The sequence below is a fragment of the Chrysoperla carnea genome, chromosome 2, assembly GCF_905475395.1.
Source record: "Chrysoperla carnea chromosome 2, inChrCarn1.1, whole genome shotgun sequence".
Classification (NCBI taxonomy): Eukaryota; Metazoa; Arthropoda; class Insecta; order Neuroptera; family Chrysopidae; genus Chrysoperla; species Chrysoperla carnea.
In genome coordinates, this window is record NC_058338.1 from 92,457,724 (window position 1) to 92,485,549 (window position 27,826).

Genomic DNA, 27,826 nt, shown 5'->3' on the forward strand with positions numbered 1-27,826 from the left:
TTTTTTTTTGAAAGAATTATTTGTGCGTGGTTTTTATTTGAAAAAAAAAATTGGAAAATAGGAATTGGAAAATATCTGTGACCTTGTGACTGTTTTTTGTTGTTATTGTTCGGATAACTTATTTTCCGTTTTTCCGTGTTGTGTGAATTGATAATGACAGTAAACAAATTATTAAGTGTCAACAACTTTCTAAAAATAAATATGAAAATTTGATATTTATAAACTTGTGATAAATTGGGTTCATTGCATTTTTTTTTTTTGTGGGGAAAATATCTTTTGTTGAAATAATCTTCTGTTTTTCATTCATGTAAGTAAAGAGTTTTTTTTTTCTTTTTTAATTATTAATTTTCATTCATGATTTTCTATTCAGTAAAAGAAAAGCAATTATAAAATACTAGTAAATTGAAAAAAAGTATTTTTTTCGAATACATATGAAATACTTTTTTACTTTGCTACAATTTTTAACTTAATATTGATTCTGTCAATGATAAAATTGGACGAAATCTAGGAGCGAAATTTTTTTGACATAACTAAATTTTCGAAATATCGAAACTTGAGAGCAAAGAGTTATTTAGAAAATATCGCTCAAGAAATAAACAATTCAGAAGGCACAAATCAATTTTATCTATTTAAAAATGTCTTTTAAAGCAAGAATCACGGAAAGAAAAATTTGAACTTGTTGATAATTTAATTGGAAAAGATAAAAACAATCAGCTCATTTTGTAAACATATTATTAACAAAATTGATAAAACAAATACTCACATTTGTCACTTTCTTTACAGGGAAATATTTAAAAAATCAAGGTCTTTAAACTTCCCAAATCAACATATTTTAGTGTCATATATTAAAACAACCATTTCAAAAAAGTCAATGGTCAATAAAGTCTGCCTACCAATTAGAAAGCTTTACGAGTAATCATTATAAAAGACATAATGCCAAAAAAACAAACATATCTAAGGAACTAATTCTATTATTTTGATATACTCTGAAATAGCATTTAATTTTCTTAAAATTCGTAAAAAAAAACTAAAAACAAAAACAATAAGCCCATAATGCAGCGAAATTTCCATAAATTATTTTGTCTATCATTTGGAGGTGTCAAAGTAAATTTTGTTAGAAACAAAAATCAAATTAAATTTTTTTTAATTTTCTTGTTTTTTAACGACCGTGTTTTATCTGCTGCTTTATTCAAAGATACGTCGAAACAAATGGAAAAAACATGAAGAGGGTTGAAAAACGTTTTTTTCAGTTATACACCGTTTTTCTAATGTGTTGTAAAGAACTTTGTTTTAATATAAAAACAGACTAACAATCGAAAAACACAATTACTCTAAATTTAATATTCGAGGCTCGTTTTAGAGCCTTATTTTTCTTTATTACCAAAATTTTTTTACTACCAAATGGTAGTCAAAAATAATTAAAGAAATTTCGCTTCATTATAAGCATACGGTCCACAAATAAAAATAACAAAACATACGGACTACAAATAAATTTAAAAATAGACTAAGTTAAAATTTGTTTAGCATAAAATTTTCATTAAAAACTCATTTTCTTAAACTCATTTCAATAAAATTTTAATTATTATTATAACAGAATAACTTTATTTTTAATTCTCAGAATAAAAGCTATAATAACATGTACAAGGTTTATTTTCAGCATTATCGTAAAATTTATCAAGGATAGATTCGATGAATGTTTTTTTTTTTTTTTTTTTAAAAAAAGCCCTCTCAAAAACTACTCCGCAAAGAAGAATCAAAAATATTTAAATACAAGTCTAAACACTATTGGTCTAAGATTGGTCCGAATTAGGGTCGACCTTCCCTCATTGTTTATTGTCAACTTCAACACAATTAGACCCCTTGAAAGAGAAGTTCCCAGCTAGAGATATTTTCGTAACGGAAAAATTTGTCAGGGATGATCTAGACAACAGCCTTTCAAATTTCCATTCTTTCTGATTTGACTGAGGTAGAATTTACTCTAAGCTCTTCGATAAATGATTAATACATACTTGAAATTTCCTTTGGCTTTCTTTTGGCGAGTCTACCAAACTTCTTTCACAGTGTTGCGTTTTCAAATGAGCACTACAAAGTCATATTGAAGCTATCGGTTTGAACAAATGATGCAGAGAATTTGTCGGAATAGCATATAGGTTACTTTTTATCTCGGTAAAATGTATGGTTCCCGTGGGTTATATTTGTTTTAATTTTTCAAAGAGCAAAGGATCAATATGTTTTTTTTGCATAGTTAGTGGTAGTTTAGGGATCAGAAAGTGACAAAAGCTAATTTTTATCCTGCAAAAATGAACGGTTCCTATGGAATAGCATACAAGAATCGTGTTTTTTTAAAGTATTTTGTAAGAGTTCGTGAAATAGATTTTCAGCGCATTTTTCTGATAAAGGCTTGATTAATTTACACCGTAACGATAAAAACTCTCAACATCTCTTTTTTCTCGCAAACAAGCTGCGAGCCGCTGCTATTTGAGGATGTATGAGCATGGTAGTGGGGGCCCAAATTTAAAAATAGATATTTTCAATTTTGATGATAAATTTATATTATTACTTGACGATATAAGACGAAAAGTAAGAATAAAATTTTTCGATATCTGGCTTAAATTTCAAAATATCGAAAATTGAAAATTTTGTTTAATTATTTAGCTTTCGATATTTCGAAAACCAAGACACATATCGAAAAATTTTATTCTTATTTTTCGTCTACATTCATGAAGTTATAACAAAATTCATCATCAAAGTTGAAAATAAGATAAAAATAATTTCAACCCTTAATCTACCCTGCTCTTACATCCCTTATATGGACGGTGACACTTAGTTTTTTTCTTTTCTAATTCATTGCTAATATGTTTACTTTCTATTAAAAAGTTTTTTTTTTAAATTTGTTTTCATTCATTCCAAATGAAAATTATCAAAAACTTCCAAAATATGTCGTTTTTTGAGATTCCTCCATAAGAGCCAATGTATTTTATATCGATTTTTAATAACTTTTTTCTTAAAAATTTGCACGGATACCTAAGCTGAAATTTTAACCACATATTCTTTGAGTAAAAGACTACCTACAAACAAATTTTGAGCCTTTAAATCAAACATTGTTGTCATGCTCATACATCCTTAATAGATATTTTTAGAAATTTAAATATTCGAAGCATATACGCTATAATAACATTACTTACGTTATATCTTCTTTGTAAAATAATGAAAATACTGGTGGAACACACCTGTTTTTCATGGGTACATCTTTATACACAGTTAATGTTGTTTTCTCCGTATAAAACCATTTATCTAAATGACGTCAGAGCAATTCCCTGAATGGGTTGGTGTTTGCCGGTTGCTGTATATGATGATGGTATATATCCTATATATGTGACGCAAGTTTTAAGGTTAATCTCTTGACTTGACTTTGTATTTGTGATTGCTTTTAGTGTGATTTTATTATCAATGTTTGGTTTTAATTGATATTTATGATAATGTAAATAAATAATTTGATTGACTTTAATTTTATTAATGTAGTACGAGCATCAAGGCAAGTTTAAACTTGTGGTTGAAATTATTTTCAACTCTGATGATGAATTTTGTCAGAACTTCATGAATGTAGACGAAAAATCAGAATACAAGTCTTGGGAAAGTGTATTTTTAACCCCGAACTAAAAAAAAGGGGTGTTATAAGTTTGACTGCTATGTGTGTGTGTCTGTGTGTTTGTCTGTCTGTGGCATCGTAGCGCCTGAACGGATGAACCAATTTTTTAATTTTTTTGGTCTCATTTGAAAGGTAATTTAACGGAGAGTGTTAGCTTTATTTCAAGTGCGAGCTTAGGTTTCCGTACCCGAAAAAACAAAAATTGGCGATGTTCTTCAAAATCGATTCAGTTTAGAAAGGCATGACATATAATTTTAATATATAAATAATTACTATGGAAATGAATGATCAAATAAACGTGGCTCAGTTCATTTCGAAAAGTGAAATGGTAAAACAATTAGGTAATTATTTTACCATTTAAACAATAATTCAAAAGAACAAAATCAACTCAAATATTTCAATTTTAATTAAAATATTTCCAAAAATTTGTCCCAAAAAATGATAGCTCTCTAAATATCCTTTTCATCTCATTTGATGGCCTTGACCATCACTTTGATATTGATTTAAGAAGGAGTGTTATAAGTTTAAAGTGTTTATCTGTTCGTCTGTGTGTTTCTCAGCGGCATTGTAGCCTCTAAATGGTCAAACCGACTGGATTGAGAACATTTTATAGCTAAATTTCCCCACCTATAACCATTTTTTCTGTTTAAATACAAAGAAAGGTGTTTGAATAAAAATGGTTTTTGTCAATAAAAGCCGTAAAAGCTTTCTCGTTACCAAAAATTTTTAGGTTGACTGCACAAAAAAAAAACTCATCTTACCTAATCTGATTAAGTCTTTCAAATAGGTACAGTAGAGTCTCGATAATCGGCACATTCGATTATCGAAAAGGTTAAGTTATGGGAACACTTTTCATCCCAATCCCTTGCAATAAGGGTATTCTACTATTAGTAGAGTGAAATTACGCCTTGTGTATGGATTAAAAGTTCGAGCAGTGAAACTTTGGGGTTTTTCTTTTCACATCAAAATAAGTATTTTTTGAAATTTTTTACTTTCCCGGAGTGGTGCAACATGTTTAAAAAACAAAATGGCGTCAAAAATGAAATTTTTTTCAGAAATTTTATCATTTTTATTTTATATTCGCAAAAGGAGACATCGGTGCATATCCAAATTTGGTAGGTTCGTAGTCCATGTTAAGAACTACTCCTCATAATTTTTTGGTGGGGTTTCGTCCCTTCCCCTCCCAGTTATATATATATGTATACATACATATGGTAAAACAGTTCATTTGACTATAACTTGAAAAATATTCGATTGATTTTAATGAAACTAATATCAATAGTAGGTTTTATTACTTACAACTTTCGGTTAAAATTTTAGCGAAATCCGTTAAATAGTTCGGCCAAAATTTCCAATTTAGGGAATTGTTTAAAATGGCTGCCATTTTATGCCATTTTGTCCTACGGGGTTAAATTTTTTTTTAAATTGTAGAATTTTTTATTATCTTTCGATTTTATAATAAGTGGCTTACCCGTAAAATGACTCCTTGATCCATATTTTTGCGAAAAACGGAAAATTTAACACTTTCTGGAAATAATTGTTTGGGGGGTGTATGGACTGGCTTTGGGGGGTGTTTTTTGCTTTGGCATGAGAAAACTATTTTTAAAAGAGGTCTATATGGTTTAAAGCAAAATTTTTAAGTTTTAACCCCCGCACTGTAAGGGGGAAGGGGTGTATGAAATAAATGTATCTTAAAAGATTTTAAAAAGAGGTCAAAATAGTTTAAAATGCTAAAGTAACCCAAAATTTTAGAGGCTTTTATTAATATAGCACTTTTTACAACATCCACCCCTTCCCCTCCCGCTTTCATATTTTTTGCAAATTCAAAATTTTTATGACGTATAAAGGGGTTTTGGGTGTCGCTGATCTCGAATTTTGCAATAGATTATCAAAAACAATTGTAATATTTTTAGGGGGTGTACTTATTTGGGCCAAAAGTTCGAGATCAGCGACCCCCAAAACCCCTTTATACGTCATAAAAATTTTGAATTTGCAAAAAATATGAAAGCGGGAGGGGAAGGGGTGGATGTTGTAAAAAGTGCTATATTAATAAAAGCATCTAAAATTTTGGTTTACTTTAGCATTTTAAACTATTTTGACCTCTTTTTAAAATCTTTTAAGATACATTTATTTCATACACCCCTTCCCCCTTACAGTGCGGGGGTTAAAACTTAAAAATTTTGCTTTAAACCATATAGACCTCTTTTAAAAATAGTTTTCTCATGCCAAAGCAAAAAACACCCCCCAAAGCCAGTCCATACACCCCCCAAACAATTATTTCCAGAAAGTGTTAAATTTTCCGTTTTTCGCAAAAATATGGGTCAAGGAGTCATTTTACGGGTAAGCCACTTATTATAAAATCGAAAGATAATAAAAAATGCTACAATTTAAAAAAAAATTTAACCCCGTAGGACAAAATGGCATAAAATGGCAGCCATTTTAAACAATTCCCTAAATTGGAAATTTTGGCCGAACTATTTAACGGATTTCGCTAAAATTTTAACCGAAAGTTGTAAGTAATAAAACCTACTATTGATATTAGTTTCATTAAAATCAATCGAATATTTTTCAAGTTATAGTCAAATGAACTGTTTTACCATATGTATGTATACATATATATATAACTGGGAGGGGAAGGGACGAAACCCCACCAAAAAATTATGAGGAGTAGTTCTTAACATGGACTACGAACCTACCAAATTTGGATATGCACCGATGTCTCCTTTTGCGAATATAAAATAAAAATGATAAAATTTCTGAAAAAAATTTCATTTTTGACGCCATTTTGTTTTTTAAACATGTTGCACCACTCCGGGAAAGTAAAAAATTTCAAAAAATACTTATTTTGATGTGAAAAGAAAATCCCCAAAGTTTCGCTGCTCGAACTTTTAATCCATATAACAGCCTTTTTTTGCTTAGATTTACTCCAGTATATGTTTGAAAAAGTACTTCAAAATGTTGATTTTCATTATAAAAAGCCACCAAAAAATATATTTCGTCAAAATAAAAACGCTTTCTTGTCTAAATTAAATTAAATTAAATTTTAAACCTTTTTTATTCCCGCAAAAAACGCTGTCAGCCATTTTGATGACGTAATATTGGTAAAAACAACAGCCGTGTATGTAATTATTTTATATGTATAAATAAAGTTGATGGCAACATAATCTGCAATTACTATGAAAGCCATCAAAAAATTAGTAATTAATGCATATTATTTTTGCCTATATGATGTCACATCATGGCGGCTCGTGTTTTAGTCACATAATAATGTGACTAAAAATCAGAATATTTAAGTATATTTCTATATGAATTTTCATTTTAATCAAATTTCATAGTTTATTTATCACTACTAAAAGTACCCTACTTATTCCAAATTTTTTGTTTGTATATACATCTAATTAATAGGGAATAATCATGAAATTTAAATTTGGTTCAAATATTTTTCTTCCGTAACTTTAATGACTGGACATTTCAACTAAACCATTATTTTAGTAATTAATCTCTTAAAATTAATTAATAAAAGTACAAATTCAGTGAGGGCATTAAAAAATTTCTAAAACGAAAATTCTTATTTTTATACGGACGTGACATCATAGTACGGGCTTGTCAAATTTGTTGACATACTGTATGATATTAATTACTTACATTTTATATGGGTATTTCATTAAATTATACTATTTTACGGCTTTTTATTAAATAATAACGAGTGTAAATTCTGTGATGTAAATTCATTTTTTTAAAGTGTAAATTTATCATTGAACTGTCACTAATTGGCAGATCACGTACTTATACGTCATCAACACAGAACGCCAAAAAACTGCGTTTAATTATCTCAAAATTATAATGTATTTTAAATATTTGTTTACACTTAATTACAGCATTTTTAAGCACTATTTATATTTTTTACTTTGTTATAAACGGTGTAAACAATGAATTAAAAATATAAAAAAAATACATAAATATTTCCTATTGATAAAACACAATAGCACCACAACAACACTTGTTTAATGCAGTGTGTACAGTCTTGCTTAAAAATATACATACATTCCAATGCTGTTCTGCAGTTTCTAATACAGTCAATAACAAGTGGAAACAGACAATTGACTGAGTTAATTGTTGAAATACCATGCATAGTCAGTGTTGATTTCTTTATCACATTACACATACAAACATGTGACACATACATAACTGTTTACGAAAAGATGTTTCAAACAAAAGTTGTTTAATTTTTGATAAGGAACATTTTTTACATTTAAACTTTTGTTCTATCTCTAATGGTTTACAAGATGGATCCTACGGACCCAAGACCCAATTGACCTATGATGCTCAGTTACGAACTTGAACTCACCTTTTATGCCCTGAGTACGCTGTAAAAATTTCAGCTCGATATCTTTTTTCGTTTTTGAGTTGTCGTGTCCACAGACGGACGGACGGACAACCGGAAATAGACTAATTAGGTGATTTTATGAACACCCAGGGCCGGATTTAAAATTCTGCCGCCCTGGGGCACTGAAGAAAATGCCGCCCTATGACTGAAATTTTATTTTAATAGTTTTGATATCTTATTGGAAATAAATTAATTAAACTATTTTAATAGTTTTCACTTAAATTTGCTATATCATAATATACAAAATTTTAATTTGATACATAATGCATAAATTATATTTCTTGAAAGATGAAATGTTTATTTAAAAGAATTAGTTAATTATATATTGTATAGAAAATGTTTTCTCACTTTCCAAATTTTGCCGCCCTAGAAAATTTGCCGCCCTGGGCACTAGCCCCGATTGCCCCTAGTGTAAATCCACCACTGTGAACACCTATGACAAAATTTTGTTCCTAGCATCATTATTCCTAAGCGTTACAAACTTGGGACTAAACTTAATATACTATGTATATTTCATATTTACATGGTATAATATAAAAAAGGTACATGGTACATGGTATAAAAATCCTGTAATCGGTACACCTCTGGCTCTTTTTTATGCCCGATTATCAAGATTCTACTGTATTTACTGTATTTAGTTAAAAACGGTTTTCTATGTGATATATCTACCTTGTCGGCGGTAAATGAAATACCTATTCCAAGCGTATCTTGTTCACTATATATTTTAAGTAAATAATTTTACACAAATACTATTAACATATGTGATATATACTCGAGTCTAATATTATATGAAAAGATAATTTAATTATAAGTACAAATATGTACGCTTACTGGCATAGGAAATGAAACATCGATATATAATATCTAAGTAAATATGTTTTTTTTATATAAAAAATGTTTTATATTCACAGGAAATTAAAAATCATATTTCTTTAAAATAATATTTGTATAACTTTTCAATTTGCTTTTATTAATATAATCAATTTTCAATCTTTACAATATTCTCTGTTCGCGAACCGAAAGAATAGGATTTAAAAAATTCTTTTGAAAATATTTCTTCTTTATACTTTGAAGATTAGTTTAGGAGCTTATTGAGTTAAATTTATTTGATCCGCAGATATGAAATTGTCTATTTTTAACTAGTTCTAACCAAGTTTCATTTAGATATGTCTCCCTACTTGATAAATAAGCTTCCCCAATTGAATATATTGTAACAAGTCAGGATTCGTGGGTGGCTGGGGAGATAATTCCTGGAAGAATACTATTAAATCAAACATCTAAGGTGGCTGTGCGAATAAAAGAAATACCACAATGTTTCCATGGAAACGACTTATATTTAAAACAGTATTTATAGACACCGTAAAATAAAAAGTCAGGCGATATGGCGAGTTGAGTATGAAACATTCATATTTTTTCAAGAGTTTCCTACGGACAGTCAGTGTGGACAGTTATTAAATATATTTTTTGTGAATTTATTTGAAAGTCAAGATTGTAAATTGATTTTGCGTGGAGCAATTAATGTACATTAAAGAATAAATACAACAAAGTTTTCAAAGAATCTACCAAGTGGTGATTAATTGTATCGAAATTTATGCGACGTAGGACGTTTGAATCTTTATTGTCATTTAAACATTCAGAATTTAAAAAAATGTAAAGTCCAGTATTCTCATTATAGTAGAGTTTCAGTAATCCGTAACACTAATTATTCCGAGAAGTCCAATAATTCATACAATTTTAATCCGCCGTGTTATACATAAATCATATTTAATCAGTAAATTATAAAATCTAGTTTATCGAGTACAGATTAGTGACACTGTAAGTGTACTCATTTCGAATATATAAGAAGTTATTCCATTTTAAATGGAATTCAACGTACCACTTAAGTATGCGTTGGAATATTTTAGCTCTGCATGACGAGGTTTATTCCTGTATGATGAAAAGTTTAAGCTGAACTTAGATCACTTCCAATTTATACTTACCTAGAAATAATAAATTATTCTTGAAGTTACATTCTATCTTGGAGAAACGCAACACATGCTTGTATCAATCTAGTTGCATTTTAACAAGGTTATACTATACTATATTTGTTAGTTGTCCGCGATCCATGTTTTTGCAAAATATCTATGTGTAGAAGGTGTTTTGTTATTGACTGCAGAAATCTGGCTTCCGAAAATAAGCTCATCGAGAGCAACAAAAAAACTCCAAATTTTAAAAATACAAAATTTTAATAAAAATATAAAAAGTGGGATTTGACCAATACCAATTAAATAATTTTATAATTTTCTTAAAATCTCTTCCATTATTAAGTGAAATTCACTAATATGTTTTTTCAAAATAATATAATCCAATTAAATCATAACATACTTTTTAAAAATCCCTTCTTTAGTTGAATATTTTTAAATGAAATTTACTTATATCTACTGATTATCATTGGCTACTGGTTATCGAACGATAGTCAGTGAATGAACAAATGTATCAATTTTTGCCATACCCGTATCTCCCAAATAAGGCCTCAGAACCAAATTTGGAAAAGAGTTTTTTGTTGCTCTTGATGTTCTTATTTTCGGAAGCTAGGTTTCTGCAGTCAATAACAGAACACCTTGTATAAAGTAAATTATGAAAATATTTTCATAGATAAATTTATCAATTAAAATATTTGAGTAATATGTAGCACCTTGAATACAATGTACCTTGAATCACTCTTTAGTTTACAATCACTCTATATCAAGCGAATGTGATAATGAGTGAAAATATGCATATGCATTTGTTTTTCGCATGGTAAGCTAACATTTTTGCATTAAATGATGGGAGGTCGAGGAGTTTAAAAAATAGTACAATTTAATTGATTCGAATTTATATTTTTCCTTATTATAACTTATCTGAATGCAGAATTAAAAGAGCGAACTTCTTAAGGTAGTACGAGTGCCAATGCAAGTTTAGATTTGTGGTTGAAATTATTTGTACCTTATTTTCAACTTTGATGGTAAATTTTGTTATAACTTTGTGAATGAAGACGAAAAATAAGAATAAAATTATTCGATGTCTGCCTTGGTTTTCGAAATATTGAAAGCTAAATAATAAAACAACATTTTCAATTTTTGATATTTTGAAAATTACTCCAGTAATCGAAAAATTTTATTCTTACTATTCGTCTTATATTGTCAAGTTAAAACATAATTCACCCTCAAAATTGAAAAAATATATTTATGCCATGTATAATATATGAAATATACATAGTATATTAAGTTTAGTCCCAAGTTTGTAACGCTTAAAAATTTTGGTATAGGTGTTCATAGAATCACTTAATTAGTCCATTTCCGGTTGTCTGCCTGTCTGTCCGTCTGTCCGTCTGTCTGTCAACACGATAACTAAAAAACGAAAAGAGATATCAAGATCAAATTTTTATAGCGTACTCAGGACGTAAAAAGTGAGGTCGAGTTCGTAAATGAGCAATATAGGTCACTTGGGTCTTGTATCCGTAGGACCCACCTTCTAAACCGTTTAAGACATAACAAAATTTTAAATGAAAAAAATGTTTCTTATAAAAAAATTTACTCTTGTTTGAAACATTTTTTGTAAACATCACGTTTACCCACGAGAGCGCTAATTAGGTGCAAATTTTATAGTATGTATTAATATAGGAATATCAGTTATGTGTGTGTGGCTATTTAAAAGTGTATATGTTTATTTTATTTACGTGACGTCAAAAACAAACGATTTCGTTATCAACACTGTCTATACATGGTATTTCAATAATTAACTCACTCAATTTTTTCTTTTCACTCGTTATTTTTTAATTTGTGTCCTCACTACCGTGCTCATACATCCTTAATTAGTCGTGCACAACGAGTTTTTTTTTTTTTTTTTTTCAATAATTTATTAAGGTTTTTACTTTAATTAATTTTTGGCAAGTTTTGGAGAAATCTTTGAAAACATATCTTCCATCTACCGTTTTCCCATAAGACCAATGTTAAATATGTCTACTTTTGATGTCATTTGTGTAATAATCGAGAAACACCTCTAAAATTTTCAGCATTGATTAAGTACTTTAAAAATGTACTTTGTTTTTTTTCAAGGTTGGCCTCGGTAAAATAACTCAAGTATAGGTACTACGTCATCCCCTATGTTATATCAAAAAGGTATAAAAGGTACATTCTAATACATTAATATTTACCTGAATGTATATCTAGATACTTTCGCTAAGTTATTTAATAGGTAAGCTAAAATTGTGGTATGTTAAGTTTCAAATAAAACTTCGTTAGTTAAATAAAGATCAATACCATGCTTAAATTGTTTAGTTAAAGTGAAAATGTATATCAAATTATATTTAAAGTTTTGTATTGAAAACTATAAAATCATATAGTTACGATAAATGATTTAGGTAAATGAATTCCCTTAGGAAATGTCTGGAACATAAATTTAATAATTTTATTTAGGATAGTTATTTAAGATTAATGCTTCATATTTTTATATGGGGATTTTTTAATTATAAGCAAATAGCTCGAAATTAACAAAATGAGAATAGTGGCCTTGAATTTAACTTTAAATTTCAAAATTGTTTTAAAGTTAGTCTATGTTATAAAAATAATTAAAGTTACTATTTGTACCTTACTATTTTCAACTTTGATGATGAATTTTGTTATAACTTCATTAATGTAGACGATAAATAAGAATACAATTTTTCGATATCTGCCTTGGTTTTCGAAATATTGAAAGCTAAATAGTTAAACAAAATTTTCAATTATCGATATTTTGACATAATTCACCATCAAAATTGAAAAAATATTTTTTTTTTTAATTTTTGTTATCACAACCGTACTTATACATCCTTAGATGGGCACAACGGGGTTTTTTTTTCAATATTTATTAAGGTCCACCGACTAGTTTTGGTGAAATCTATGAAAACATATCATATACTTCTACCGTTTTCATATAAGACCAATGTTAAATATGCCTACTTTTAAGTCATTTATTTATTAAAATAATCAGGCAAGCCCCCCCTAAAATTTTGAGAATTGATTTAGACTTAGTCCAATAGGGAATATTCATTTTTTTTTTTTTAATATTTTTAATTCATTGTTTACACCGTTATAACAAAGTAAAAAATATAAATACTGTTCAAAAATGCTGTAATTAAGTGTTAAAAAAATATTTAAAATACATTATAATTTTGAGATATTTAAACGCAGTCTTTTGCCGCTCTCTGTTGATGACGTATAAGTACGTGATCTGTCAATTGGTAACAGTTCAATGTATAATTTACACTTTAAAAAAATGACTTTACAACCCAGAATTTACACTCGTTTTAAGTTTTCTAATAAAAAGTTGAAGAATAATATAACTCAATGTAATACCATACAAAATATAAGTAATTAATACCATATAGGATGTCAAAAAATTTGACAAGACAATACTATGAAAAAGATATTAATTACTGAAATAATGGTTTAGTTGAAATGTCCAGCCAATGAAGTTACGGAAAAAAAATATTTGAACCAAATTTAAATTTCATGAATATTCCCTATTTCACATTAAAAAAATCAATCCTTTAAGCCAAATTGGCCTGGCGCTCGTACATCCTTTAGACGGTGGAGCAGTTAAAAAATTTACAAAATAAATATATATAAAGCGTATCGTATCTAAAACATGCTCTTGCATAACCTTGAAATAAACCGAAGGTTTTCATCGACTAGAAAAAGAAATACGAATAGGAAAGATACATAGAAAATGTAATTTTGATATCTTATAAAATATTGACGTATCTCTTTCTTTCGGGTTGTTTTAAAATTAAATCTAGTAAACAAGACTAAACTCGACAACGTACAACGAAAACATCGCATCGCTTCATAAAAAGAAGATACGAATACGAAACAAGAGAAGGAATATGAATGACGAACGACCATGATGTCGATGACACCCTGCTATTTTTATTATCTTTTTTTTTTATTCAATTCATTTTACTTCTTCACTTTGTGTGTATGGAATCGAGCTATATAGGAAGGAGCTTTATACAAACGGACCACTCACTCTCTATGTACAATATTACGTTTCTTCAATTAACTTAAATATTTTATAATATTTGATTGTATGAACACACAAAACAGAGCTTTGTGGAAGGGCTGGGAAGGGAGTTTATATTTTTAGTTTGTTCTGTCTGATTACACTCGCAAAACAAAAAGTAATATATTTTAGGTATAGCAAAATTATTCTTTGTTCCTACAATTGTAGTCGCGGAAACGAAGAACTGAAGTTCGAAAATTGAAAACAGTAAGACAGATTTGAGTGCGGTTATTTGTATTTGATTCGTTAGAGCGTCAGAAAACTTTTTGTCCTATAAACTACCGAGTAACGAGTTTGGACTGATTATATAAAGAATTTCCCGCAAACTCCAAGAGATGACCTGCATACCGTTCACTCTGGGCACCAGGTACCTCACAAGCTGTCGCGATATTCGTGTTCAGCGGCTCCGAAAACCCTAGAGCTTGGAATCATTTTCATCACTATTAACCGAATGGCGATTTTAGTATATTTACGGTTAATTTAAAAAGCAATTATAAAATACATATTATTTATGCAAATTGCATATTTTTAGTTTCTTATAAATCAATTTAGCTCACAAAATTTCCTGTCGCTCCAACGAATCGAATTCAGAAAACCGCATTTAAATCCGTCTTACTGTTCAAATTTTTCGAACTTTGACTATTTTTAGCGTTTTGTTTCCGCGACTATTGTACAAGAAAACGCCAAATTAATACTTTTTTTGAAAGACAGTGAGCCAAATTACGTTAGCTAAGACTTAACCTGTTTTCAACTTCCTACGTTTACCTGTATGCATATTACAAAGTCCTCATATTTGCGCTAGCGTTTATTTTATCGTAGCTCTGAAATTGCTCTCAAAGCACGTCATTAAGACCCGTGATCTGCAAATCGACGAGCTTTACTATTGTTTACACAAATATCAATGTAAAACGATGTCTTTCCTTCCTCAATTACTGAATAATTCACCCACATTCTGAATAAACCCCCGAGAAAATACCAAAAATTATTCTTGCTGTGTCTCTACAGTAAGGTATGAGCAAATTCTCCGATTTATGCGTAGAGAAAAGGTAAAGAAAATGGCTTATATTGCTTAAATAGTATTTTTAAAATGACAAATCTCTTGGAATGACTGCATCTTTATTTCGATCCTGTTTAAAATCACTAAACAGTTTAAGTCGTATGTCCTCCAACTTTCAGCAACACGACATCCAACTTCTTGCAATTGTAGAGTGAGCTTTAAGGTGAAAAATACATTTGTTTTTACATACGAACAGTGAAGGATGCAAGAGAATTGCATTCAAAGTTATTATGAATTAATAATAAGATTAGGGATTAGGGAATACACTTATGTAAGTGTGTTTGTGTTTATTTTTTTTTGTAGTTAATGTGGTAGGGAATATTAAATATTTTGTAGGTAAACATGTTCTACATAAAACATGCATACACGTTTGACAGCAAAAACATTCTAAGTGCATTTCCGCTTCATAATACATAATATAAAGGTTTAGAATGTGTTTTGTAGTTCAAATCTATTGCGTTTGAGGTTGTACATAGATTGCTTGAATTATTTATTTTTTTTATATTGTATATTTGTTGTTAAAAAAATCCTTGGGATGGTAAGACCGTTTTGTGTATTTCGAAATTACATACTTGTGATGAGAATATGACAACTTTCGAATTAACCTTTTCTGATTGTTGCAACGTGTACTTAGGACATTATTAATTTAATTTTTTAATTTGCTCAACTTAAAATTTTAAATTTTTACAAGTGAAACTGCTTTAGAAACTTCACATCACATAAGAAACATTTTATACCATAACCCTTAGCACTTGACCCATCGCGTGAAATTTCCGTACAGAGTAGATCGGGTCACGAAAATGTGCCACATTGTAAATTTTTTTTTACAGCGCTGTCAAATTGTGACTGTCTATAAGCGCGCTGATTTAAACACTTATAATTACATCAGACAAATTTTTATCGTTATTTTTTTTGTATGATATTTAATAATTTTTATACCATGAATATAAAGTAATTTGCAAGGTATAGTAAGTTTAGTCCCAAATTTGTAACGCTTAAAAATATTGATGCAAACAAAAAAATGCTACGAACAAAATTTTGGTAAAGGTGTTCATAAAATCACTTAATTAGTCCATTTCCGGTTGTCCGTCCGTCCATCTGTGAGCACAATAACTCAAAAACGAAAAAAGATATGAAGCTGAAATTTTTACAGCGTACTCAGGACGTAAAAAGTGAGGTCAAGTTCGTAAATGAGCAACATAGGTCAATTGGTTCTGGAAAAATTAAAATCTAAAATTAAATAAAATTAAATAAAATTTGTTTTATTAACCCCTGAACTTAAAAAAGGGAGTGTTATATGTTTGACTGCTATGCGTGTGTGTGCGTGTCTGTCTGTCTGTGGCATCAGCAACTAAACGGATGAATCGATTTTGAGTTTTTGGTTTTGTTTGAAAGGTAATTTAATGGAGAGTTTAATATGTTTCAAATGCAAAATTAGGGTTCCGTACCCGAAAAAGTCGGGGATTTTTAAACGTGTTGACTACTAGATTAAATAAATTATGCATTAAATTTATTTGAGTAAATGGCTTATTTTCCCGATTCTGTCACGCTGACGGCTGAAAAGCATTAAAGTATATGGAAAAGCAAGCTACTAACTACAAGAAAACAAGAATTTGAATTCTCATTGAATTGAAATTCTACCATAGAATCAAAAGGTTGCATAAGATTTACAAGTGATAAAATAATTGAATTAAGTACCTGTTTTTCGTGGTGAAACATAGAAATTTTCCATATTTCACAAGATTTTGTCTATCGCAAGTACAAAAAAAAATATCCCAAAAGGCTACTTTTACTTCAGAATGTGTCACAACAAATTAAAAATCGGGACTGAAAACAAATTTTTCGTTATAATCAGCCCACAGTTCATTCGCGAAATTCTCCTTCTTTTTATCAACATAGAAATAGTTTTCGATGTTCATCAAAAGCGGTACAATGGCATTTTTTATAAAAGGAAAAATAAGAGAAAATTAAATTTAAGTATCTACAATTTATCCTTAAATTCTAAAATTTTACGTACAAAATTTCATTTTTTCCATATAAAAAATATGGAATTTTTACTTGGAGCATTCAATTTTCGAATCTTAAAAGGGTCTTTTCTTGGAATATGAATACGAAAGCTATGAGAAACACAGAATGTATAAAAATTTGAGTTGACACTCGGTATGAAGTGAAATTATTTTGTTCATATTGATGTCATAAAATCTGTATAATTTAGTAAATACTTCATCATAACATTTTATTTCACAAACAGACACTCGCACATCGCTTTTTATTCCTGATAAAAACAAAACTTGTTTGACGGTGAAGATAAGCATGCTAGAATGTTTTTTGTTTCTGAATGTCAAAACATTCATTAATTATAAACACGCTCAGAAATAAAGTTACAAAGATTTATAGTATATAATAAGATATTTTACGGAAATATACCATTTCCTAAAAACTATCATTATCATAATTAACGCTCATTAATATATTTTACTTTTTTTTTGGTGGTCTAAGTAAATTATGCAATTTTTGTTTCTGCGTTTTTATTATAACATAATGATGACTTAATTAACTTTCCGGTATAGGAAGTTGTTGTAATGGGTCAGATTTTCAACATCGAAATTTTCAACATATCTTTACGTTTCATGGTCAGGACCAGACATTAACACCACTTTGGAGAAAAAGTATGGAAGTATGTGTGTGTGTTCTTACGTTCGAAGTCAATTTTTTCGTGATCGACATTGCGCGAACAAAAAATGATATCGACTTCATTGAGGTGTCCATCGAAGCGTATTAACGGCAATATGATTTGTAAAAAATTTCATAACATGAAGTAGACTTGTTTCGAGTTCTGGGTACGGAGCCAGAAACTCGCACTTGAAACATAGCTAAGAACACTCTCCATTAAATTATCTATCAAACGAAACAAACAAATCATAATCAGTCCATCCGTTTAGGCACTACGATGCCACAGACGGCCAGATAGACAGACAGATAAACAGACAGATATAAAAAACACACATAAAGAGGTCAAAATTATAACACCCTTTTTTCGGGGGGCAAAAATTATTTTCCCGACAATCAAATGGCAATTTTCATGATATTGAACGATATACACTCTGTTTTGTCGATTGTCGAACAAAATAATTTTACATATTTTATTCAATATTTGAAAAATTTTCGTCTTGGCTTCCAATGAACAAAATTCGGGGCCTCCTGAAAAGGATGTCCCCAGGTTTGAATAGAAGCCCCTGGATTATCGTACAGGAAAAAGTTGTATCGTGTAACGCTTCAAATCATATTTTACGGTCATTTTCACGAAAAATAATAAGCATAAATATCTTCACCAGAATAGAGTACTTTTTGTAGTGAAAAAGAAATTTTGAAATTTGATAAAAATTAAAATTTATGTAGAAATATACCTAAATATTCTGATTTTGAGTCATAAAAGCATATTATTGTTTTATTATATTAAAATTAAAAGTCGTTATTTTTAATCTGCAGGTACATCATGAGACGTAAAACACGAGCCACCATGATGTGATATCATAAAGACAAAAATAATATGCATTAGTTAGTAGTTTGTAGATGGCCTTCATAGTAATTGCAGATGATGTTGCCATCACCTTTATTTATACATATAATAATTACATACACGACTGTTGTTTTTACCAATATTACGTCATCAAAATGGCTGACATCGTTTTTGCGAAAATAAAAATGGTTTAAAATTTAATTTAATAATATGGCAAGAAAGCGTGTTTATTTTGAAGAAAAATATTTTTTGGTGGCTGCTTATAAGGAAAATCAACATTTTGAAGTACTTTTTCAAAACTACTTCAATTGGTATTATTTTCGAAAATTTAGGAAATTCAAAAATAAATAACAAATGTTCGAAAAATGATTTTCATAAATAATAAAAATTAAAACAGTTTAATGGATTTAAAATCCTTATTACTTTTTTAATATATTGTCCCAAAAAAATTCGATGTATACATTAGCATAAAAATTTTAATGACTGTAATAAAAAAATTTTTAAATTGGACATAAAAATATTTGACGCATATAATAAACATCTGTATTAATTTATTCATACCACAGTCGGTGCAAACGACGTTCTAAAGTATGAAACGACTTTACCTGCTCTCAGGTCTTCAAAGAAAAAATTATGAAACGAAGCAAAAACACTTCACAAATGCCGACTGTTAGTACTCATGTAAAGAAACTCGACTCATTGCTTATTTCTATGAGTAGTTCTATATTTTCCATCGAATATTTTCTTGATATAAAGTAGGATTTTATACAAGTTTAAATTAAATTGAATTCTGCCGAGAGCTTACGGGGAAAAGAAACCTTAGATACAACTTTTAAAATCAAAAACAACTGCTATTTAAGGCATTTCGATACCAAAACGAAAGTATTACCAAAAACCAGAAATTTTGTGTATCAATTAATGAGTATTTAATACGCCTTCTGTATAAATTTTAAGTCGATTTTCTGTACGATTAACGGTAAATTAATTATTAAAAGCCCTTTTTACATGGTGCTATATGAAGAAGTCGTAATAAATGTTGGTTTTTAGTCAATAAGTGCTTTTAAAAATGTTTTACCGCTTACATAAAATACTTTTATCAATATTCGTCAAGTTTTAAGCTTTAAAATTATACCAAAATTAAGAACTGTGCATAAAAATTTTTTTGGTAAAAACACTGACTTAGATAGTTAATTTCTCCTAAACCGTACAGTAATCGATTTGAATTTTTCACAAAAGACGTATAAAAATGGTTGATTACTTGATAAATAAAATTTCTTTGGTATCATTTTCAATTTACGGTCTCAAAATATCTTAAAGAATCAAAATGAAAAGGATAACAAAAATTAAAATTTTTTTAAATCAATTAAGCGCTCTCGTAAAGATTTTTTGGGGAAAATTTATATCAATTCTCTGTGCGGCTTATAAGAAATGTGCCCTTTTTGGTTGAAACAGATGAATTTGTCACAAAATACGTATAAAAAAATATTAAATTCATAAAAAAAAATTTGCAATTTCTTCATTTTTTCGATATCGAAATACCATAATATGTCGACAATATTAAAGAATTTCATTTGCTAAGGGAGAGGAGGGGATAACGAACACTTAAGGTAAAGTAGGAATTGAAGAGCTTAGTGGATGAACATGTTAAGTGACATTTTTGAGGAAATCGAGATTTTCATGTGGATGAACATGTTATGCTCTCCTTTAAACATAGCATGTTTCCCCTTTTCGCTAACCTTTCAAATAAAGCTATTTTCAGTGGATGAAGTTGTTATGTCTTGCATAACTTGTTATGTCTTGCATAACTTGTTATGCAAGTTAAAAACTTTACAGCTGATTATCTCGATTCCACTTAATTGTCTCATAACATCTTCATCCACTAAGCTCTTCAATTGTGCTTATGCTATTGAAAAAAAATCAAATTGTGATTAATTACATATAATCCAGTAACCTTGTCGCCTGACAGTAAGGGGCAGTTTGCGTCAAATCCAGTAGTCCTTATTTTTTGCACACTTGTTTATGATGTTGATCCAATCAATAATCCAAGTTTGTTTCAGATTTCGCCGATTAAAACCCTAAAGGACTAGGTTTGGTTTTTTAGTATCTTTCAAGGGTCTTTTTCAAGTAGAATAAATTTGCTACAATATGGGACTAAAATTGTTTCTGTAGACCACATAGTCAAAACGGTTTTCTTGACCAAATGACCACTTTCAAACTGTTCTTTATTTATGGTAAAAAACAAAATGGTGGTAGCTTCTTTGAATTCATGTTTACATGTTTAAGCCTAAGAATAATTTTAATTAAAGGTAAGCGTCGGGATTTTAGGCTATTTACCTCCTCAAAATTTTATCTAAAGAAATTTAAACACTTAATAATTTTTCTGAATTTATTTTAATAATGACGGAAAATAATCTGAAACTATGGAAAAAAAATTCATCGAATAACATCATTCTATACATTTTCGAGTAATTTTAGGAAATCAAAAGCGTTAAACTAACGCTTTGAAGTCGTTCACTGAACGTCGTTAATAGTCAAAGAGTTAAAATCCAGAATGACATCTTATATGGAGTTGGCAGAATATCTCGTAACAATTACTCAAATTTAAAATAATATTTGACACCCTCAAATCTTATAAGAATGACGTAATTAAATTCTTTTTACACCCAGCTAGTAATTATTTTATAATTCTATTACATTCTACAACAAAATCCCCTGAAGAGGTATAGAGACACCCGAAGTATAAGTAGATATAGAGACACATCGTCAAATAGGTACCTAGATGTTACTACCTACTACGTAAAAATATTTTTTTTATCAAGTGTCACCGTACAATAATTTTCTTTCCCTTACGTGTTTTTTCTTTATCATTATTCTGATGAAAAATGCAATTTTAAGTGCCCCCTTTTTCATCATCACCGCTCCACGTCATATTTTAAAAACAGAAAATTGTATATTATATTATTTTTATAGTCTATCCTCTGTCCGACATCTATTTACCAACTTGCTTACTAGAACAATTAATTTGAGGCAAGAATTGATGAACAATTATTTGAAATAAAAACTTTTTTATCTTTTAATCCGATCATCCTAGTCATGAAATTGGGTCAACCTCGGAATCTAACGGAATAAGCTTGACTATTTTAACAAACCTTTATTTTGAATGTACAAATGTTGTCTCAAAAGTCACATATAGTCACGTGTGCGCGTCCTTAGATATTTAAGGTCATTGATCGTGAAAATTAGTTTTTTGAAAATATCCCGTTTCCTTTGCCTTCAATCGTATTAACATTTGTTATAAAAGTTATAGAGGATAAAATTTTCTACAAATATTGTCTAAAGCCTTTTTTTCATGATCCGTTTTTTAAAATTATTTAATGAATAATTATGTAAAAAATAAACCACATAATAGACTTAAATTCTCGAAAGACCCTGTCTATTATAGGGTTTTTTTACTTAATAATTCATGAAATCTACATAAATAATTATTTAATGCCTTATATACATAAATATTGATCCTGCAAGGTAAAGCTGCGGGCTCCATTTCTGCGCCCTCTTTGTAAAAACGATTCAGCGTTTAAAAAAAGGTTTCAACCAAAATTTGTAGAAAATTTTGCATCTACAACTTTTATAATAATACTGTGTCCTAAAAATAAGGTGACATTTGAATTTAAACTGCGCGTGTTTGTTGTGCATTATTGATTCCTTCTACCCGGCCAAACAATCAACAATGAATATTATTTGAACGTTATGCGTCATTTGCGTAACGCTATCCGCCTAAAAAGGTCGGAATTTTGGAAAGACAATTTATGGTTTTTACACTACGATAATGCACCACTCCATGCTGCACTTATCATTCGTGATCATTTCGTCAAAAACTCAACACATATCGTTCCGCAATCACCGTATTCACCTGCTCTGGCGCCCTGCGACTTCTGGCTGTTCAGCAAGCTCAAAAGATCCCTCTGGGGACACCGTTTTGGCACGATAGAGGACATTCAAGCCACAGCGAAGACGGAACTTTAGACAGTCCCGAAAAGTGACTACAATCCGTTTTTCGAAGATTGGAAAATCCGTTGGCATAAGGGCATTGCATCGGGAGGGGATTACCTTGAAGGTTATGAAATTCATACCATAAATACAATGTCACCTTATTTTTTGGGCACAGTAGTAAATGTAAATACGATTGAAGGATAGATTTGTGACTTTTGGGCCATGTAAAGTCAACGCATAATCACAGTTTCAAGGACAGAGAGGAAAATTCACTTTAATTTGTGAAACTTTTTTAACGCAACAACGATATTTTAACGCGTTTCTTTTATTTATTTTTATTATCAAAGTAGTTTGAGTGAATGCTTTCTACATAATTTCATGTCCCATAATTTTTACATCTTCAATTCATTTAGAAAAAAAAATGTATAATCTTTATAAATTTAACTGTCACTGAATAACACTTCAACCACGTTTTTTTTCCTTTTTCTAAGTGGTTGTAGCTTTTGCTTCGTGTATGTACGTGATAAATGAGGCTAGAAAATTTATAGAACTATTAAAAGAAAAATGCTTATGTATTTATATTATTTGACTGTTTTATTTGAAGTGGATTTCGAAAATGGAAATATATTGATGATTGTATTCTTATTAATTCTACTTTCTAAATACCATTTTATCTCGTTTTTTTTTCACTCCTTCGCAAATTATTTCAGTATTTTGGCCCTGGTGGGGATTCTAAAACGCGGAAATTATTTGCATATTTTTAACAAAACCATGAATACTTTTAGTTATTTATTGGATTCACTTGCAAATTCTCTTTCTCCACTCGAGTTAATGGAAATAAAGTTTTTCAATTTTTTTTAAATGTTGAAAAGTGAAAATTTTCTTTAATTATTTGGTTTTAAACTTTCAAAATATGTCGTTTTTTGAGATATCTCAATATAAGAGCAATGTATTTTATGTCGATTTTCAATTTTTTTTTCTTAAAAATATTTGCATGGATACCTATGCTGAAATTTTATCCACATACTAGAATGATACCCGCCCGCTTCAATGGCCTTAAAAGTAAAAACCAACTTGATATACACAGTTTTTAATTTTGTTAAATGTAAAATAGTTATAATTCATTGCGTATTTCAGAATAGTTGGCCATAATTTGCTTGACATTTACTATTTTACAGTATTCTTTAATTTATGGTTCAAAATGATTATCATAGATCTGCTCCATCTATGATCATCATTCTGAACCATAAATTAAAGATTTCTGTAAAAATTTGAAAAACGGTAAATGTAAAATTTAATTATATATTTTTTTATTTTTTTTATTTTATTTTTTTAATAAGTCTTTATAAATTATAGTTAATGTGTTATTCTGATTTATCAGCTATATTGTACAGTTTTATTAACAATTATTCGCTAGTTTTAGCGTGAAAGCGTAACAAACAAACAAACAAACATGCTTACTTTCACATTTATAATATATAGGGATTCTTTGAGTAAAAGTCTGCCTATACAAAAATTTGGGGCCTTTTAATCAAACATTGCTGACAGGCTCATACATTCTTACGTTTATTAATTTTTGTTTAAAATCACTGCAGATGTATTTTATTAATTTTCTTATTAAAAGTGGTAATACAAAATTCAAAATCTTCCTTCTGTAGGATGATGTCTTGATTAAATCGTATTAAACTCGTTTTTTAACCGACTTCAAACAAAAACGGAGGAGGTTATCAATTCGACTGTTTTTTTTTTTTTGTTTTTTATGTTTGTTACCTCACTACTTTTGACCTTTTGACTGGATGAACCGATTTTGATGATTCTTTATCTATTTGAAAGCTAGTGCTTCCCGTGTGGTCCCATTTCATTTTGGTCCAGTTCTGAGAACGGCATCCATGAGAAAACCATAAAAATCTTAAATTTGCATTAAGTATGCACGACAAGAAGACGAATAACTCAATATCACGCCAACCGATTTTAATGATTGTTTTTTTCGTGACAAATTTGTAAGTGTACTTCAGATTCACTAAAAATCACTAAATAAAAAAAACTTTTAACAAAAAGAAAACCGACTTCAAAAGAAAAGCTTTTCCAAAACAAATTAATATGCACTAAAAAGTAAAAAAATAATTTATAATATAATGTAGTTAAAATTATTGTTATTTTTGGAGTCGGTGTCAGCCAAGGAAACAACTCTGTCAGAACAGTTTGCTACATTAGCTTGGCTGACACCGACTCCAAAAATAACAATAATTTTAACTACATTATATTATAAATTATTTTTATACTTTTTCGTGCATATTAATTTGTTTTGGAAAAGTTTTTCTTTTGAAGTCGGTTTTCTTTTTGTTAAAAGTTTTTTTTATTGATCCATTATTTGATGTTTAAAAATACTTTATACATTTTAAGGTAGTAAGAGTGCCAAAGCAAGTTTAGACTTGTGGTTGACATTATTTGTACCTTATTTTCAACTTTGATGATGAATGAAAATAAAAATAAGAATACGATTTTTCGATATCTGCCTTGGTTTTCGAAATATCGAAAGATAAATAATTTCTAAACCAAAATTTAAATTTTCGATATTTTCAAAATTACTCCAGATATCGAAAAATTTTATTCGTACTATTTGTCTTATATTGTCAAGTTATAACATAATTCTCCATCAAAATTTAAAATATGAATTTTTTTAATTTGTGTCCTCACTACCGTACTCATACATACTTAATTAGTCAGGCACAACGAGTTTTTTTTTGTTTTCAATAATTTCTTAAGGATTTAAATAGTTTTTAATATCCACCGACTAGTTTTGGAGGAATCTATGAAAACATATCATCAATCTACCGTTTTGTCGTAAAACAAATGTTACATGTGCCTACTTTTGAAGTCATTTATTTATTTAAATAATCGGACAATCCCTTCTAAAATTATCCAAATTGTTCTAGCGCTCATACATCCTTAAATAACTTAAGCACTCATTCTATCACAAATTTTAGACTTACGTCTACACATTATAAACCCTATTTTTGCCAAACACTTTTATCACTAATTATATTTCAATTGTTTTTGTATTTCAGGTAAAGATTTCATTTTAGTTTCAGGAACTTTTCCAAAGAACAAACCGAGAACACTGCATACAAACAAAATGATATACGTCGGATAAACAGTATTTCCATGTTTCAGGAATGCTTTAAGTATTTCTTCAATTATGATACCTTCTATTGCCGCAATTGCAATTAACAAAGAACAACCTTTAGATTTAATATCCATTGGTAATAACTCCACACTTAAAACGTGAGGTAAATGAATCAAACCAAATCCGATCGTAGCTAAATAAATAAAACTTCCAATTAATTCCCATGTTCCCAGACTATCTGAGAGACCTTTGTTTTCTTCCATCAAAAATCCAAATCCAACTAAAAAATTTCCCAAACAGGCTCCTATTGTTACAATTTTAAATAGTAATTTTCGACCACATAAATTCACAGCGAATATACTTAAAAGACCTGCGCCAATGAGTATCAACTGAAATTCCCTTAAATGTTTCAATAATGAAAAATATTTTGGATGTGTTATTAAAACTATTGAAATGGTACTATCTACGAGAATATAACCACTAAATTGTTGAACACTTAAAACTCCAAGACTTATGAAGAATCCTCTAAGATTTGATTTTTCTTTATGCGTTTCATTCCATGCTGTTTTTATATCGTCGTATTCTCTTTCAATATTTTCTCCAGAACGAATTTTTCTTAAAACTTGCTTACATTTTTCATCTTGATTTTTCATGATTAAAAAGTATGGTGATTCATTCAAGAAAGTTACCAAAATAATAATGGGTACAAGTGATACAACCCCGATTGTTGGTAAAAATTCCATGGGTATTTGGATATTTTCTAGGAATACATAACTTAAATAAGTTCCTATTGGCATACAAATTATGTCAAATACTATGGCAGGTCCTCTTAAATAAGGTGAAGCTGTTTCACTCACATAAATTGGTATAACTGATAATGCCCATGCATACGACACTCCCATTAATATCAATGTAATGTACGCCATAGAAATGTTGTTAGCAAAATGTAGAAAAAAAAATGAAAGCATAGCCGTTAATGATAATAATAGCATTGAAAGTTTTCGACCAAGAATATCATTTGAACACGCTGATATAATTGCACCAGGTATTGTTCCTAATATTATAGAGTGCCGTAGCCAATAGGATTGCCATAATAAAGGTGATAATTGCATACTAGCTGTTCCTCGAAGAATTCCCACCATAAGAAATATGAGCGCACCTGAAAAATTAGAAGAAATTTATATTTAGTGCTTTTCTAAATTAATATAAAAGACTAGCTCGACCTGTGCGGAATTTCTCTCCCGTAGTTGCCGTAACTCGTGGCTACTCTGTACCCGTGATTAAAAACAACAAACAACAAATTTCGTAGAAAAGTGATGAAAAAAGTCAAAAGGTCTTAAATTTATATTATACGTCTAGAGTATTAGGAGAACATTTGTAAAAACTAACATGTTTGCCTAATAAACTTATTATTTAAATTTATGATAGTTTTTCGTTCACATTAATTGTCTCGAGTGTTTTTCCCAAAGAGTCACATCATAAGACCGTGAGTATATTTTTCGTCAAACCTAGACATAATAAGCTTGAAAATGATGGGTGAATCATGGAATTTGATAAAGGTATAGAGAAGATAAGGATAGAACAGAAAAAAACTTGCTAGAGTAATGATATGTAAGATAATTTATAGTCCAGTTCGTAAAAAATTGCTGCTGTATGCGTACACTATTTGTAAAAACAGACTTTTTACTGTACTTAATATTTACACATCGTATGTGTACATATACAAATTTTACACACAGAGCTGCATATTTATAAATGTTTTTGTTTATTTATCTTTAAACGAGACGAGCAACAATTATTTTTCTTGGTACCAAAAAATCCCAATGTTCCTAGTGAAGCAGGGAAGCATAAATTTAGATATTATTAAAGTGTTTCTGAAGAAAATTCGTTCGTATTTATAAGCTCTAAAATAAAATTTACAATTATTTGTCTAAGAATTTCCTACCTACGATAAGGATAATATGTTGAGCAATAACCATGCTGGATTAAATTATATCACAGTAAATAAAACACTAACTTCAAATCACAAACTGATA

At 29.2% G+C, this 27,826-nt stretch overlaps 2 protein-coding genes across 3 annotated transcripts in view; one reads left to right on the forward strand and one right to left on the reverse strand.

Moving 5' to 3' along the window:
* The first annotated feature begins 266 nt into the window (after positions 1 to 266).
* The window catches only part of LOC123293222, a 174,826-nt gene continuing 147,266 nt past the window's right edge, over positions 267 to 27,826 (forward strand). Inside the window, exon 1 of the mRNA XM_044873968.1 lies at positions 267 to 307. The gene's annotated coding sequence lies outside the window, so the exon portion shown is untranslated. The remainder of the gene's footprint in view (positions 308 to 27,826) is intronic.
* LOC123293223 (sugar transporter ERD6-like 1) lies at positions 25,284 to 27,808 on the reverse strand. Of its 2 annotated transcripts, none has more exons than XM_044873969.1 (2): positions 27,736 to 27,808; positions 25,284 to 26,949 (listed from the first exon to the last, which is right to left on the reverse strand). In XM_044873969.1, exons 1-2 carry the CDS (start codon positions 27,767 to 27,769, stop codon positions 25,700 to 25,702), a joined length of 1,284 nt encoding a protein of 427 aa, XP_044729904.1. In that variant the 5' UTR covers positions 27,770 to 27,808; the 3' UTR covers positions 25,284 to 25,699. The 2 variants fall into 2 exon arrangements, with proteins under 2 accessions (XP_044729904.1, XP_044729905.1); XM_044873970.1 differs by having other exon boundaries at positions 27,740 to 27,801.